At 48.2% G+C, this 14,580-nt stretch overlaps 4 protein-coding genes across 4 annotated transcripts; 2 read left to right on the forward strand and 2 right to left on the reverse strand.

Moving 5' to 3' along the window:
• The first annotated feature begins 25 nt into the window (after positions 1 to 25).
• GGI43DRAFT_75588 (ATP synthase subunit C family protein) lies at positions 26 to 1,397 on the forward strand. The gene is made up of 2 exons (XM_083210245.1): positions 26 to 611; positions 748 to 1,397. Exons 1-2 carry the CDS (start codon positions 503 to 505, stop codon positions 1,086 to 1,088), a joined length of 450 nt encoding a protein of 149 aa, XP_083059930.1. The 5' UTR covers positions 26 to 502; the 3' UTR covers positions 1,089 to 1,397.
• A 2,503-nt stretch (positions 1,398 to 3,900) lies between these two features.
• Positions 3,901 to 6,920, reverse strand: GGI43DRAFT_407527 (exosome nuclease subunit RRP6). The gene is made up of 5 exons (XM_083206238.1): positions 6,444 to 6,920; positions 6,186 to 6,385; positions 5,784 to 6,117; positions 5,545 to 5,735; positions 3,901 to 5,478 (listed from the first exon to the last, which is right to left on the reverse strand). The coding sequence occupies exons 1-5, from the start codon at positions 6,804 to 6,806 to the stop codon at positions 4,110 to 4,112; spliced, it is 2,457 nt and encodes an 818-aa protein (XP_083059931.1). The 5' UTR covers positions 6,807 to 6,920; the 3' UTR covers positions 3,901 to 4,109.
• A 1,096-nt stretch (positions 6,921 to 8,016) lies between these two features.
• GGI43DRAFT_75775 (alpha,alpha-trehalose-phosphate synthase (UDP-forming) TPS1) lies at positions 8,017 to 10,275 on the forward strand. The gene is made up of 2 exons (XM_083210248.1): positions 8,017 to 8,821; positions 8,900 to 10,275. The coding sequence occupies exons 1-2, from the start codon at positions 8,521 to 8,523 to the stop codon at positions 10,177 to 10,179; spliced, it is 1,581 nt and encodes a 526-aa protein (XP_083059932.1). The 5' UTR covers positions 8,017 to 8,520; the 3' UTR covers positions 10,180 to 10,275.
• Positions 10,276 to 10,750: 475 nt separating this feature from the next.
• Positions 10,751 to 13,663, reverse strand: GGI43DRAFT_75792 (VID27 cytoplasmic protein-domain-containing protein). Its single transcript, XM_083210249.1, has 2 exons — positions 13,525 to 13,663; positions 10,751 to 13,297 (listed from the first exon to the last, which is right to left on the reverse strand). Exons 1-2 carry the CDS (start codon positions 13,541 to 13,543, stop codon positions 10,881 to 10,883), a joined length of 2,436 nt encoding a protein of 811 aa, XP_083059933.1. The 5' UTR covers positions 13,544 to 13,663; the 3' UTR covers positions 10,751 to 10,880.
• Between the last annotated feature and the right edge of the window lie 917 nt (positions 13,664 to 14,580).

Below are 14,580 nucleotides of genomic sequence, written 5' to 3' on the forward strand. Positions count from 1 at the left end.
CGTCAATGGCCACTGGCTGACGCCCCGGAGCCCTTCATTGGAATGCCAACGCTCAAAGTTTCATCCGTTCTAGTGTAGAAATCCAATTGGCACCGCCAAACACTGTAGGAGCCTCAGGCTGTAAAATCTTGAGGGTGCAAACGAAGAGCTTTCCTCAGGCATTCGCAAATCCTGCGAATCCGCACCCGGCTTCCCCCGATTGGATGAGAGACCACCGATGGTATCCCCCAACTGATGCTAAGATGTGCACCATAATTTTCGAAGAAAAATTCGTTCGGCCTCAGTCATCCACTTGGTCCGGCGGTGGGAATTTCACTCGTTTGTCCAACATTGGCCCCGGCTGACCTCCTTGGCCAATCCCCAAGGTGGGTCTTCTTTTCTTGCCATTCCTCTATCCAGCTCCAGTTCTCTTTTTCTCTCTCTCCTTCTTCCTCCAGACTTGACCTTCACCACTCCATCCAATCCATCCAGTCCAACTTCCAATCCCCCTCAAACCATCACAATGGCCTCCCGTGTCTTCGCCTCCCGCCTGGCCTCCCAGATGGCCACCAAGGCCGCTCGCCCTGCCATGCGTGCTCCCGTCGCTGCCGCCAAGCGCACCATCACCACTGGTGAGTCAAAAAAAACTTTTTCCCTCAGCAAATGATGCCCCTCAACAAATGATGGTCGATGTGAAGTATTCGATCATCCAGAGGGCATCAGCATAGCGCAATTGGCGAACTCCATGACTGACATTAATTCGTAAAGGCAGCCCCATGCAGGCCATGAAGCGCCAGACCATCCAGGCTGCTGGCCGCAACGCCTTCCAGGCTCAGCGCCGTGCCTACTCTTCCGAGATCGCCCAGGCCATGGTTGAGGTCTCCAAGAACTTGGGTATGGGTTCTTCTGCCATCGGTCTGACCGGTGCTGGTGTTGGTATCGGTGTTGTTTTCGCTGCCCTCATCAACGGTGTTGCCCGCAACCCCGCTCTCCGTGGCCAGCTCTTCTCTTACGCCATTCTGGGTTTCGCTTTCGTTGAGGCTATCGCTCTTTTCGATCTCATGATTGCCCTGATGGCCAAGTTCGTAAGTGTTTCCGAGACTTCCTGAGCCATTTAATTGAATTCGCCTGACCGATCATTGCGCAGACCTAAATTGCCTATCGAGAGATTGGAACAGCTCCGGCCAGTGGATGGAGCAACTAATAAAAGGGGACGACGTTGGACCGTCCTCCATTTGGAGTTTGATGGTTTGTCAAATGCAATTGGGGTGCCAACGTGCACAATAAAATAAGGAAGATGTTGCATCATAGACGGTGTTAGAGATTGGGGAATTTGGTCATCGATGAAAATGATGTCCTCTGTCTCATAGATTTTGGGTTAAAACCCGTCACGCTCCGTCATGGAGCCGATTGTAAAATAAAAAAAGCCTCAATTTTCATCCCGTCTCTTCAGTAAATGAAGGGCTTTGATCTGTTCAATCTGATGCACCAACTAAGTACGTTGGAACTTGATTTAGAAACACTTGTTATAACTATCAAGCCACTTTTTTTTTTTCTAACAGGACAAATCCATTGTATGACAGGGCAGAGAAGCGTTTAATTTTTGCAACTGAAGTTCCTCTTAGGAGGTATAGCTATTATGCGGGCAGATAGCTCATCAGCGATTATTTTTGTAGTTTTCACCGACTTGGTGAGCGCTGAGGGCTATACTGTGCGTGATATATCGACTAAGGTGTCCACAAACTGAGGGAATGAATTGCTCCACACGGTGTTAAAGTGCTGGACGAGTCTGGTAGCGGGGGAGGGGTTTTGTTTTGTGCTTCACTCAAAGCTGACGAGCTGGTTTCAAGAGTGGACTCGAGAACAATGCCCAGTGATGGTCTGGTGGACCTAAACGAGATAAGAGGAAAGGAATGACCTGTACGCCCCATAGTGGATCAACTGAAGAGCATGAGACCATATATATCAGCAGAGTGTCTCAGTAGCTGGCGTTTATATATCTCGACGTCTCGGTTTAAGAAATGAGGATGTTTGTAAGGCAGCGCATGCCCTCTTTTTAAGGGCTGAAATGGCGCCCAGCCAATCGTCTCGTATGTCTCAACTCAGACAACAGCTGGGTAACTTCATTTGACGAGTAAAAACGAGAGACCTTCGATTCCTTGCGGCTTTTGATCAAGCGAATAGCGACTTAGCAATTTCTATAGACTATTTCGGCAAGCTGATGCGAATCGTTGCTAAAGAATCGCGCCAATAGCAAAGGCTCCCTGGAAGTCAAACTGGCTATCGCCAACAATCGCCTTTATTACTGGATACTCGAATCGCAGGAAGGAATACTGAGTACTGGGATCCATGGTCTTTGCTAAATGCCATTGTTGATATCCTTGGCGTGCCGTTCTTATATGATCCAAGTGGATTGGAGTAATCATTTACTCGTGTTGAGGTTTTGAAGAAAACCCGCCATGTTGATCAAGCGCTCAGATGGTGCCATTCCGCTCAAGATTGGATTTAGGACATGGAACATCTCTATTGGATGTTAGCAAGCTGCAATTTTATCCATGATCCAGGGACAATTTACTGATGGCCGTGTATCACGGCACTTCTGCGTCACCTGTCGGACCAATCCGATTAGCCCGGTTGTCGACTTCATTCATCGTGTCGATGTTCGTGCGGTCGACTTTTGGATGATTGAAAAGTCTAGTCCTAAGAGACAAGCAGAAGATGCATGTAAATGGACAGTTGCACGGGGAAGGCGCAAGGGGCATGCGGTTGAGATGCCTTCCCCTCACGATTCCCCTCACGTGTCACATGACCTCTCCTGGAATAGATGCAACGACGTTACATCAGCCCTGCATTTCGAGAAAATATTTGTCGAATTAGCCCTGCTGAATGGGCTGATAAATTGGTATCCTCGAAATGAAAATCACCAGAGAGCCGCGTTGCAGCATGTGCTGCGGTACGGTGTGCTGTATGGGTTGCGTTGCGAAGATTGAGTTTGAGCCATGGCTTTAGGTTGCCGAAGCCACCAACATGGGCAGCCATTGGGGTCTCGCTATTTTATGAAAGAGGCACTGCAGTCTAGTCACATATAAATTGTGATGCTATCAGTAAGTATATGAAAAGAGCAACGAGGGTGAGTATACGGCTGTTGTCGGACGATCAGTCACGCCACGCTGCTTGATCAGGTTAAGCTATAATGCGGACGCGTCTGTAATGCTCCGTATAGTATGAATAACTGATGCATTTTCAATGCCTGCCAGCGTAACAGTATCAAATAAATAAGGCACTCGACCAGCGACACATAGGGGACTGTCCGCCCCTCAGCGTTTGAGGAACCCTCCATGCATTTCTCAAGTAACAATGTGTCTGATGAGGTAATGTCGTGCCAGATATAAAGAGCCAAGTAAACTATATCTATAATGAAATTTTTTCGGGCGAACTCCTTTAGATCTCGGGTTGTTTTAATACCTAGGGAACGAGAGTGTTTTAATGTATAACACTAAGTATTCGAATCAGGAAGGCCTGCGTAGTCCCCTCCTTAACATAGCCCCATCACAAAATACACTGAGCCGAATAGGGTTCTCAGCACTTATAGGATCTATGGGAGCTAAGGGGAGTTGAGATCCTTGTATGGCGATATTGTAACTGTCGGGTAAAATCTCTCTGCGCTTGGAAACAGGGACTACAGGATAACCGTTTGATATGGCGACCGCTGAGTTCCTTATGGAGTGTTTGATTGCCTCAGGGCTGGAGGTCGATCCCTCTTGCTTAACGACTCTTTTTTTTAACAAGTTTAGCATGAACAGGCCAGGACTTTCCTGAAGTCTTCTGAAGTCTTCTGAAAAACTTCAAGCATTGGACAGCCAACCCAGGTTGTTGGATAGCTATTGTGCAACTGCCGTAGCTCTATTTTATTGATAGAACGGCGTATTCATCAAGCGTAAACCCCGTAAGATACATGTTATTTAAGAAGAGCTCGAATGATCCCGGTATGAAAAGAAAGGTAGTCTGTATCCTAAGATATTCAATTATTCAATTATGTGCAACGCCATTCTCTCCCTTTATTCCTTCCAATAGATAGCTAAATGTTATCATAATCTATACATATAACCAACCCTATGACACTCTTCTTTTCATTTCTTAAATGTAGCGCTCTTCTCGCCCCGAACTGGAGGCATCTTTCTTGCAGGTTTAATCTCATCATCGCCCGTCTTAGCGTATGGATCAAATGCCTTCTTCTTAGCTTCTTGAGCGGACTCCTTAGTCTCGTCTCTCTTCGCATGAAGGACCGAAGCTGCCTTGCTGTAGTCAAAAGGAACAGCTTGGTACTTGGTGGGCTCTTCCGTCTTCGCTTGATGCTGGTTCTTTCGCTGCTCTTTGCGAGCGAGTTTCTCCTCTTGTCGCTTAGTGCGAAGCTCTAGTCGTTGCTGTTCCTGAGCCGCCCGAGCTTCATCTCGCTGCTTCTTCTTCTTCTCTAGCTTCTTTGCTTTCTTCGCTGCCCTAGAAGGAACATCGTCATCTTCTATCTCAATGACAGCGTTGTCATCAGCGTTCTCATCTTGCATATCTTCGTCACCATCAGAAGCCGAGTCGGCTTCGCTAGATCTTGACTCATCGTTCTCAACAGCCTCTTCAGCTTTTCTCTTTTGTCCTCTCCGCAGCGTGAATTCCTCGTCTTTATCAACCTCTGCAGCAGGTGTAGTATCCTCTTTTACAGGAGTAGCTACTACAGGTTCTTGTTGGGGCTCGGCTTCGACCACGACATCGGCTACATCGCCGATAAACCGCTGCCAAGGGAAGGGGAAGTAGTCCTCCTTAACATCTGTTGACTCCTTCGTTTCATCCCATCGCGAGCTAACGGCAATATTTCCAAATAATTGCGATCGTGCAAGTTTAGTGGCCGTGACATCTCCGTCTGCTTTTAGAACCGGGGTTTGCGTTTTTGTTACTCTCGGAATTCCACTCTGGCTCTGTAGTGTTGCTGGGTCTCGGGAAGAGAAGAATTGTAGCAGACTTGGGCCTCCTCGAGCTTTTTCCTCTTGCATCTGAGTCCATATCTCATTCACTCTAGATCGAGCTAGAGATGCGCTCAGCGGTAGTAGACTGTGAAGGGCCTTGGCGTCTGGTGGGTTGACGCGTACAATTTCGGTCAGGTTGTTGTTACCCAGCACAAAGTTGGGGTTTTCATCCTCCCTGCGAGCAGTCAAGTCTCGCCAGTTCCAGAGAGCCCTGAATATGGCGAATTGATCGCTTTTATAGCCGAGTTGTGAGTTCCTCAGAACAAAGTTGAACCAACCCCTTGACCCCTCGCCAGTTTCCGAGTTACAATCAGGATTCTCATGCCGTGAAAGAGAAAGCTCTCGCGATCTGTTCAAGACGCGATGTACGAGGTGTTTATCAGAGTCTGATGATTCAACAAGTTCGTTTCGAATCCTGTCGTAGATGTAGAGAAGGTAGTGGGTATCTGAACGAGCGTAATACATCATTTCCTCAGAGAGAGGCCTAGCTAGTGTTAGTAAAATGGGGGGGGACAAAACGAGTAGATAAAGATTAGCTATTGCGCCATACCTAATCCTCCAGTCAGCCAGTTGATATCGCTTGTCGGCATCAAAATTGACGAATTTTGAAAGGAGAAACGCCAAACTTCGACTCGAGTAGTGTAAGGCATCGCTGGCGAAAAACGTGTCGAAGAGGCCGTTGACATAGAGGCCAAGATCTCGCTGAAGCCAGACCATATCCATATATGCGCCGTGAAAGACCTAAAATTGTGAGCAACATGGACTAAATTTGTCTAATAGAGTCCTTACCTTGACAATGGTGGGATCAGCAAACACTTCATTGAGCACCTGGAGTTTATGTCGCCAGGGCTTCAGTGTATCGACAACCCAGTCTTTTTCTCGTGTGCTGATTTGCAACAGGGAGACAAGGCCAACATAGGTTCTAAAGTCGTGGTGTTCCAAATCAACTGCGATTTCTTTCGCCTCCTTTAGCTCTTCAAGCATAGCAAGAACGCCCTCATATGTGTCAACCCATGTAGCTGAAGTTGTCTCGGCTGGCTGGGGCGGGATCGGATCATGGATCTGGAATATTCGGTCCGGATATTGCATGTTTGTTATCTCATGTTCGTATGGGTGTCGGTATCTATATGAGAAAACAGATTATTAGTCTCGAGATCGCTATACGGCGAATAGAAAGCATGGAAAACATACTGAGTTGTGCCGTCGTTTCGAACAAATGTGACCAGGCTCTCATCCAAGGGAACAGTTGCATGCGGCTTCTCTGTCAGAATAGGCTTCCAAGGTCCATCAAAGAAGTTGTTCGGTTTGATTTCGAAGTCCAGCTGCGGCTTCTTTACGTTGGCGTTGCGAATAACCTTGCCTGTTGATTTGGATTGCTTCGTCTTGGAGTTCTTGTTTGGTAACGAAAATTAGAATTAAATCCATAAATATTGATTGTAGAAGCCTTACAGAATCTGAGTCGCCATTTTCTCTTTGTTTGACAAGACCCGTATACTCGTCTATCGATCGATCGGCCTTTTCTAGAACCGAGTCCACAACGTCCACCACCGCGCGCCAGTTCATATCTACATCTTCGGGGTCTTCGAACTTGATCGGCTTGAGGCCACATGCTTGAGCTGCCGAACTTAATAGCCGGGTAGAAAGGTCGAGAATACGCGACGTCTTCTCATCGAGCTGCTCAGCAACATCTGGGTTGATGGTGCGCTGGAAACTAAGATCTTGGGATGCGATGCGATTGGCGGACTTGACGGTCGAGACAAGCGACTTTTGGATCGCCTCCTGGAGGGAATTGAAATCTTGTGACGGATCCATTGTGATCAACCGCTCCCCCAAAAAGCGACAGGATGATGAGGTCGTCGGCGCCGCGATTGACTCTCTGCGAAAAATGCGGCTCTCAAACAAGGAAGAGCTTATCGATAAAAAAAAAAGGTGGTTAGCAGAGTTAGTCGCGTCTTGTCGCATGAATTTTAGTGGCAACCCGAGAACCTGCAAAAGTGGGCACTGCTATTCTACTGTAACAACTCTATCCGTACAGTAGGTAGGCAAGTTAAGTCTTTAATTATTTAGTGCAAGCAACCTGTCTAAACTACACGGGTTAATCTCTTAGTTGTTAATGCAGCCCAGGTAGAATCTCCTAGTATTCGACATTCTCTTGTATAGAGACCAAGCATTCTTCCTTTTTCCCTCTCTTTTTGGCTCATCGCTACTCAAACTAAAAATTCAGCAAAGAGAGAGTCATGAACATCATGTGCTTATCCTGTGTTACCACCATGTAAAAGAACGAGAAAGAAGGATGACGAAATAGGTCTGAGCTCGGGCGAGTCTTGTTTTCTTGGCGCATTACGGCTCTGCAGCTGCGAGATGTGAAAGGTGGATGACGAGCCCTGGCTATTCTACATGTAGCTTGTATCAACGACTTTACTTTTACGCTTTATGTTGCTTCGGCCCGGTTGGATGAATCACTTAATCTAAATATTTTGCTCAATTTGCGCAGCCCAAGTTCATGCATGGCCAAGCCAGAATCATCCATTGGCCAGGGCCTCCAGGAACAGAATTTGGCGCACCTCGATACTACCTAGCTCCCAACCAGCCAAAATGAATAAGACAGAGGAAGAAAAAAGTTTTCTGCCCGGTAGCTCTCTGCCCCATAGACTGACGTAGAATGCTGATGTTATAACGTCGAACTTTACTCATGTATTTCTCCCATTTCCCATGCTGATGGATCCCGCTGTATTGCTGGGTCGATGATCGGTGATCTCTCCAGGTGCAAAACGGACTGTTTGCTCCGCTATAGCACATGCACAAGTGGTCGCGCGTTCGAGCTGACGCCTCACAGAACTTGTTATCACCATTGGCCGAGTAGGTATAAGCGTGTGAGCATCTAATTATCCGACAAGCTATCAAGGAGAATAAAAAAAATATCCCTCATCAGCGCTGTAGATAGCATGTACCACTATAAGTAATAAGTGACGAGTACGCGCTGCAACTGCATGTGTGACTGCGTCAGGTAGCTGTAATGCAACTTTAGGCCTGTGCTAAATGCGCCGTAGCCCAGGCAATGGCCGCTAAAATCTGCCCCTCCCCCTCCCGCTGCTAGAACTGCCCCTCTTCCTCTCCAAGCTTTTTGCTTCTTGTATACGGGATGCTATAAGTAAGCATTCAGCGCGAATCATCTTCCCAATTTTCACTTCTTCCAGCACCAAAGCCACAGCAAGAGTCTCGCGTCTGCCTGTCCCAGTGCGCTTGACGATTGCAAGCATTTTTGCGCGATCGCAACCACGTTCTTGAGCTTGCGCCTCCCAGAGCTTCTTCTCAGCTCTTGTCTCAGAGCTACAACTCGATTGTCGTCATCCCGAGCGATCGAACAAAGCCTCGGCCGTTAGGCGCCGCCACTGTCCCGCTGAATAGCTTTACTTTGTTTCGACATCTCTCTCACAGCTAATTAAAGAGCCGAATCTCAAACAACGAGTTACGGCGACGAATTTGAGTTGAGAGCCTCCGATCTCTTGATAAACAATCAAACACAATGCCCGCCACAGTTGGCTCCGACGGCCCTGGCCGCCTTCTCCTCCTCTCGAACCGACTTCCCATCACCATCAAGCGCTCTGATGATGGAAGCTACAGCTTCTCCATGTCGTCTGGTGGACTTGTCACCGGTCTCAGTGGTCTCAGCAAAACGACCAGCTTCCAGTGGTATGGCTGGCCGGGTCTTGAGGTTCCTGAAAACGAGGTCGATGGCATGAAGCTCCGTCTGAAGGAAGAGTACGGCGCTCATCCCGTCTTCATCGACGATGAACTAGCCGACAGACATTATAACGGCTTTGCCAGTGGGTCTTCCCTCTCTATTCTATAAGCGTGTCGCCTTAACCATAACTGATTCTGACGTCTTGTTCTTCTCTTTGCAGACTCTATCCTGTGGCCTCTCTTCCACTACCACCCCGGCGAAATTACCTTTGACGAGTCGGCATGGAGCGCATATCAAGAAGTCAACCGCCTCTTCGCGAGGACCGTCATCAAGGATGTGCAGGACGGCGACCTTATCTGGGTCCACGACTACCACTTGATGCTTCTGCCTCAGATGCTGCGAGAAGAGATCGGCGACACAAAGAAGGATGTCAAGATTGGCTTCTTCCTGCACACACCTTTCCCCAGCAGTGAAATCTATCGAATTCTGCCTGTGCGAGAGGCTCTGCTCACCGGTCTCCTCGACTGCGACCTAATTGGGTTCCACACATACGACTACGCTCGCCATTTCCTTAGCAGCTGTTCCCGAATTCTTGATACCCCAACTACCCCCAACGGTGTTGATTGGAACGGCCGCTTTGTTACCGTCGGAGCTTTCCCCATCGGCATCGACCCCGAGAAATTCGTCGAAGGTCTTCAGAGACCCAAAGTCCAAGAGCGCATCGCCGCCCTCAGCCGTAAGTTTGAGGGCGTCAAGCTTATTGTTGGCGTCGACCGATTGGATTATATCAAGGGTGTGCCTCAAAAATTACATGCTCTGGAAGTGTTCTTGACAGAGCACCCTGAATGGATTGGCAAAATCGTCCTCGTTCAAGTAGCCGTTCCATCTCGACAAGATGTCGAGGAATATCAAAACCTTCGTGCCGTCGTCAACGAACTCGTCGGTCGTATCAATGGCAAATTCGGCACCATCGAATTCATGCCCATCCATTTCCTCCACCAGTCTGTTTCTTTTGAAGAGCTCACAGCTCTATATGCCGTCTCAGACGTGTGTCTAGTTTCGTCTACGCGCGACGGAATGAACCTGGTCTCCTACGAATACATTGCCACTCAGCGTGAAAACCATGGCGTCATGATTCTCAGCGAGTTCACTGGCGCCGCCCAATCCCTCAACGGCAGTCTCATTGTCAATCCTTGGAACACCGAGGAGCTCGCCAATGCCATCCACGACGCTGTTACCATGAGTCCCGAGCAGCGTGAGGCCAACTACCGTAAGCTCGAGCGTTACGTGTTCAAGTACACAAGTGCCTGGTGGGGAGCCAGCTTCGTCGCTGAGATGACGCGCCTCTCTGCGGAGAATACGCAGTCCAAGACGCTGCGCAACATCTCTGGTGCGGTCGTGGGTCTAGGACAAAAGGTGCAACAGGTAGCTGAAGAGGCTAAAGAACTGATAGCAGGCGGCGAGCAGGCTTCCTCTGGGGTGCCAGAGACGACTGAATAGGCTTACTAGCTGTTTCTTCTCTTTACCTTTTACTTCTCTATTTTCTGATTGCCCGTCTTTGGTAGCCTAAAGGTTTTCTTTTTCTTTTCTTTTCTTGCCATGTATTTGTTTACGCTGGGTTAGCGAGTGAAAATTGTGTATGTATGAGTCTATTATTATTATTATTATTATTATTATCCCTTTTATATCATATTAATTCCCACTTCTTCTCTCTTTTGGATCCTCGTGGGAATTATATACATATATATCTAGATATTCTATGAACGTGTCTGTTATGGTTGTTGGTTTACAAAAAGGACGGCTAGCGGTAGTGTGCCGAGGTGGAATACATGAAGTGTTTATTAGTTGAAAATAGAAAAGCAAATTACCTAAGTAGTTTATTCTTTCCTCAAAATATACATCCACAATCACTGATGTTGACAATCTCGAAATAAAAGCCATCGGCTTGATTCGTTATGAACTATGTACTCTGGAGTATCTTAGTAGAAAAGTAATAACAACAATTGTAAGCATCATCGTAAACCCGGCGAACTCCATCTTCCTAATCGCGTTAAATAAAGCAACCTGTGGTATCCCGTCGTCATCGTCGTCATCATTCCGTCCGTTTTCTTTCCCTTTCCCTTCTCCTATCTGTTCCTTCAGTATTCTTTCTCATATACTCTCAATATGGTCGATATATATCAAGCAAGTACGAAGCCGCTCTAATAAGGTGACTCGACAATGTCGTCCCTTCCGAGCTTATACTGGCCACTCTTGCCCGTACCGATTCTCCCCGACTTTCGGACACCACCCGACAGTCGGACATTTCCGATGATACTTTCTCGTGTAGGCTCCTTGAGGCTTTTCTTGGCAACCATATTGACTTCGTTGGGCAGGGCAACAATGACGTTCTTGTCAGAGCCGAACTTGAAGTCATCTGCCATGACCTTCTCCTCATATCGTTTAATCATGTACGGCGTCTTGCCACCGCGAATGACCCGCTTGAGGTTCCACTCAATGATGTATGGTCCGGAAGCAGTGATGATACTAGTCTCTGAAGCACCCTCGCCCGTGTTGAACTTAGCAGGAGTAAATGACACAGGCAAGCCAGTCTCGTGGTAAAACTGGGCGACGTGTTCTGGTGAAAGGGCCAGACGTCGAGGGCGGGGCTTCGAATCCACAGAGAATGCCTTTTCGAAACCAAGCTTTCCTTCGTTCTTGCCATCATGCTGCATGGCATCGATGAGGAGGATGTAGTTCTTTGTAGTTCCCAGAATCCATCGGCCATCGGCTGAAACATCCATACCAATGATGGGATCACCAAGAGCGGGAAGCTGCGTCTTGGCTCGGATTCCAAGGCGGTCAAAGAGACGAATGTCACCCTTGTTGCTTGCTACGGCAATGTAGCCCTTCTCGGTGGTGGCAATGGAGGAGAAATCATTCTTTGAAACGTATTGCTTGGTTTCTGAATCGACAATCTTGTTGCCAGCTTGGCGAGGATCAACTCGGAAGAGTGCGTTGTGAGAGATACCCAAAAACGTCTGTTCTCCAGTCATCTGTGCAAACTTGTTCTCGGGAGCAAATGTTGTGACGGCTATATCGTCATTGACATTCCACTCATCGACAACCTTGCCGTACTCAATGTCCATGCGGTAGAGCTTATTCGGGTCCACATTGTTTTGCATGATGAGATCTCTGTCTTCTTTGTGAAGCATGACCTTCTTTGGGTTTAGCAGTTTGCCTCCCGGAGTAGTCACCTTTGAAATATTGGTAGAGAACTTGAGATGGTTATCCGGCGTGTGGGTGAAAACTCCAATCTTGGAACCGCGAACGACAAAGGAGCGATCATGCTTGTAGCCAACGGCCAGCTGAGAGTTGACGTCTCCATCGCCCCTATCCTGCTGTTCCTCATCGTCGTCATACTCCTCGTCCTCATCATATCGCGCGCGATCATCTTCTCTCTCCTCCTCCTCATCTTCCTCTTCTTCTTCGTCTTCGATTGGTGGCGCATCTTCCATGGTAAGATCATTAAATGCATCCAAGACATATTCACGTTCTTTCTCTTGAATCTTCTTCCATTTGGTTTCATTTAATTTCTCCCACAGAGCCTGCATCACGCCTTCTTGGAATTTCTCCAAAGTTGGCTGATCCTTGAATCGGATAAGCCACGATCTTCCGGTTCCATCTTCTGACCAATGGTTGAAGATGAAAGAGAGATGCTCAAAATCAAATACTGGGTTGAGTTCGGCAACAACGGGTGTGCCCAGAATCGACCTGTCATCTGCATTAATCTGCAGCCAATACTGCCAGTTTCCGACTTCAGAAACAGCAGCAATAACAGAGTCTTCAACCTGAGAGAAGTGCCCTGCTTGCGGGTCGTAGAGATGTAATTCACCGGACACGGCAGCGTAAATCTCCAAGGGCTTGGGAACAGTCTTTGGCTCTGGCGCCTTTTGCGGTGCCGCAACCTCTTGGACAGCCGCTTCAGGCAGCTGCTCTACCGCGGATCCGCGCTGAGCTGAGTTGGCGGTTCGCTTGGCAAACATGTCGTCGATGGAGTCAATAGACCGGGTGAGAGTCGGGCTATGAAGCGGGCTAGCGGGAGGGATGGGCTGCTCTTCAGGGAAGTCAAACTGCTCGAGATCCTCGTCCGAGGCTGTCGTATGCGGCTTGCGATATTTCCGCTCGTATTGGCACTCCTGGGCCGTTTGAAAGAAACGCTTCACTTCCGCAGACGTGACAACACTGTCGCAGACAAACTCGTAAAGATCGCCGTTGTCGCCGTTCAGGTCCCTCCAGGCGAGAACAGTCTCCTCGCCTTCTTCTCTGATCTCGACGCGGAAGCGCAAAGCTTCGTCGAGCAAAAAGGTCTTCTCGTCGCGCTCGCCTACAAGAGCGTCAATCTCAGCGTCCTCGCCCTCTTCGTCAGCGAGCAGTTCTGCCTCTCCCTCTTCGAAGACTCGCTGCACGACGAGCTGGTACTGGAAGTCTTGGTTGGTCCGACGGATGCGGATAGCAGAGTCCTTGAAGATGAGCTCTGAGTATCCCTTGGGCGAGAGCGGTCGTACGAGGTACAGCTGGCCTTGGGGAAGCTCGATAAGGGATTCTTGGGCAGTTGAGCCGAAGATCAGCTTGCCAACTAGATGGAGGCTGGTGTTAGCAGAAGGGTTGTGGCGCGATGGGGGAAAACAAAAACAGAAGAAGTAGAAGATGAAATTGACGTGGGTGAATGAAGGATTCCAGAGTCTAAAATAAGAGGGCGGTAACAGAAACCGAGGGGCATTTATTGGAAACAAAGGCGAGCTGAGCTACACTGTTTCTGGGGAGCCTTGCATGCTTTGAGGTTGCATTCACTGCTTCACTTACCATTTCTAAGGACGAACATCTTGGCAGGAGTATTTGCCTTTGCTCTCCTACAGTCGTCGTTGCTACTTTCAGAGTTTGCGCACAAGGAAAATAGCAATGCGAGAGGAAATTAACGGTAGGCAGAACAAGGTGGGGGAGGGGAGTAAAAAAAACAAAGGTGTCGTAGCAACCGTCGTCAGGAGAAAAAGGCCTAGTCAGAACCTGCAACACAAGGTAGTGGTGCCTCTTACAGGGGCTTGACGCAACGTGCAGTAGAAGGATTAAAAGAAGAGTTGATGAAAATAATGTTGGTGGATGAAGGTAATAAAGTGGGCAGATGCCATCTTTCGTAGGGGTCTCAACGGATTAGTACATCCTCGACGGTTGAGACTTGACTGCGTCATAGCAAACAAGCTTCCACTAATAGCCCAGCCAAACAAACTTGCTGCCTGTGATCTGCTCTCCATGTTAGAATGCGCCGCTAGACCTGGCATTTGGCGGGCTCGAGTTGGAGGGGTAGGCGGGCGATAAGATTCGCTGGCGGACGCGTTAGATCCTTGCCACAGTCGCCACGTCTTGAAACTCCACCATGCCCACTTCCAGATACAGGCTGCGGCGGTACGACATCTAAAGCCTAGTTGGTTCATTGGGCCAACCAAGGCGTGAATATCCTCACGGAGTCTTGCCTACTATCATGACTACTGCCCTGTCTGTCCAAGTGCTAATTCGATTAGCATCGATCCTGCAACGTGGCATTAACTCGGTCTGGTGTACAAGACAATTTACATACCTCTGGTATGATATCATTCATTCACAGATACAAGTAATGACACACGGCGAGCCTCTTTGGCTATGTTTATCAAATTACCTTGATAGCTGTTCAACAAGAACAGAACCAAAATTTATTCTCATTATAAGTATATACGACGAAATACACATTCTCTGAGAAAGAGCTCTTGTAAGTTTGATATATCAAGTCTCATCATTCCTATGTCCTAGGGTAAGTCAGTACAAGGTCTCACGCTATTGTTCATGTGCCAGCTTCATTACACAAAATACGCACGCCGAATTTCAACC

Source organism: Trichoderma evansii, assembly GCF_050947405.1.
Source record: "Trichoderma evansii strain SZMC 28006 chromosome Unknown GGI43scaffold_12, whole genome shotgun sequence".
In the NCBI taxonomy this organism is placed as follows: domain Eukaryota; kingdom Fungi; phylum Ascomycota; class Sordariomycetes; order Hypocreales; family Hypocreaceae; genus Trichoderma; species Trichoderma evansii.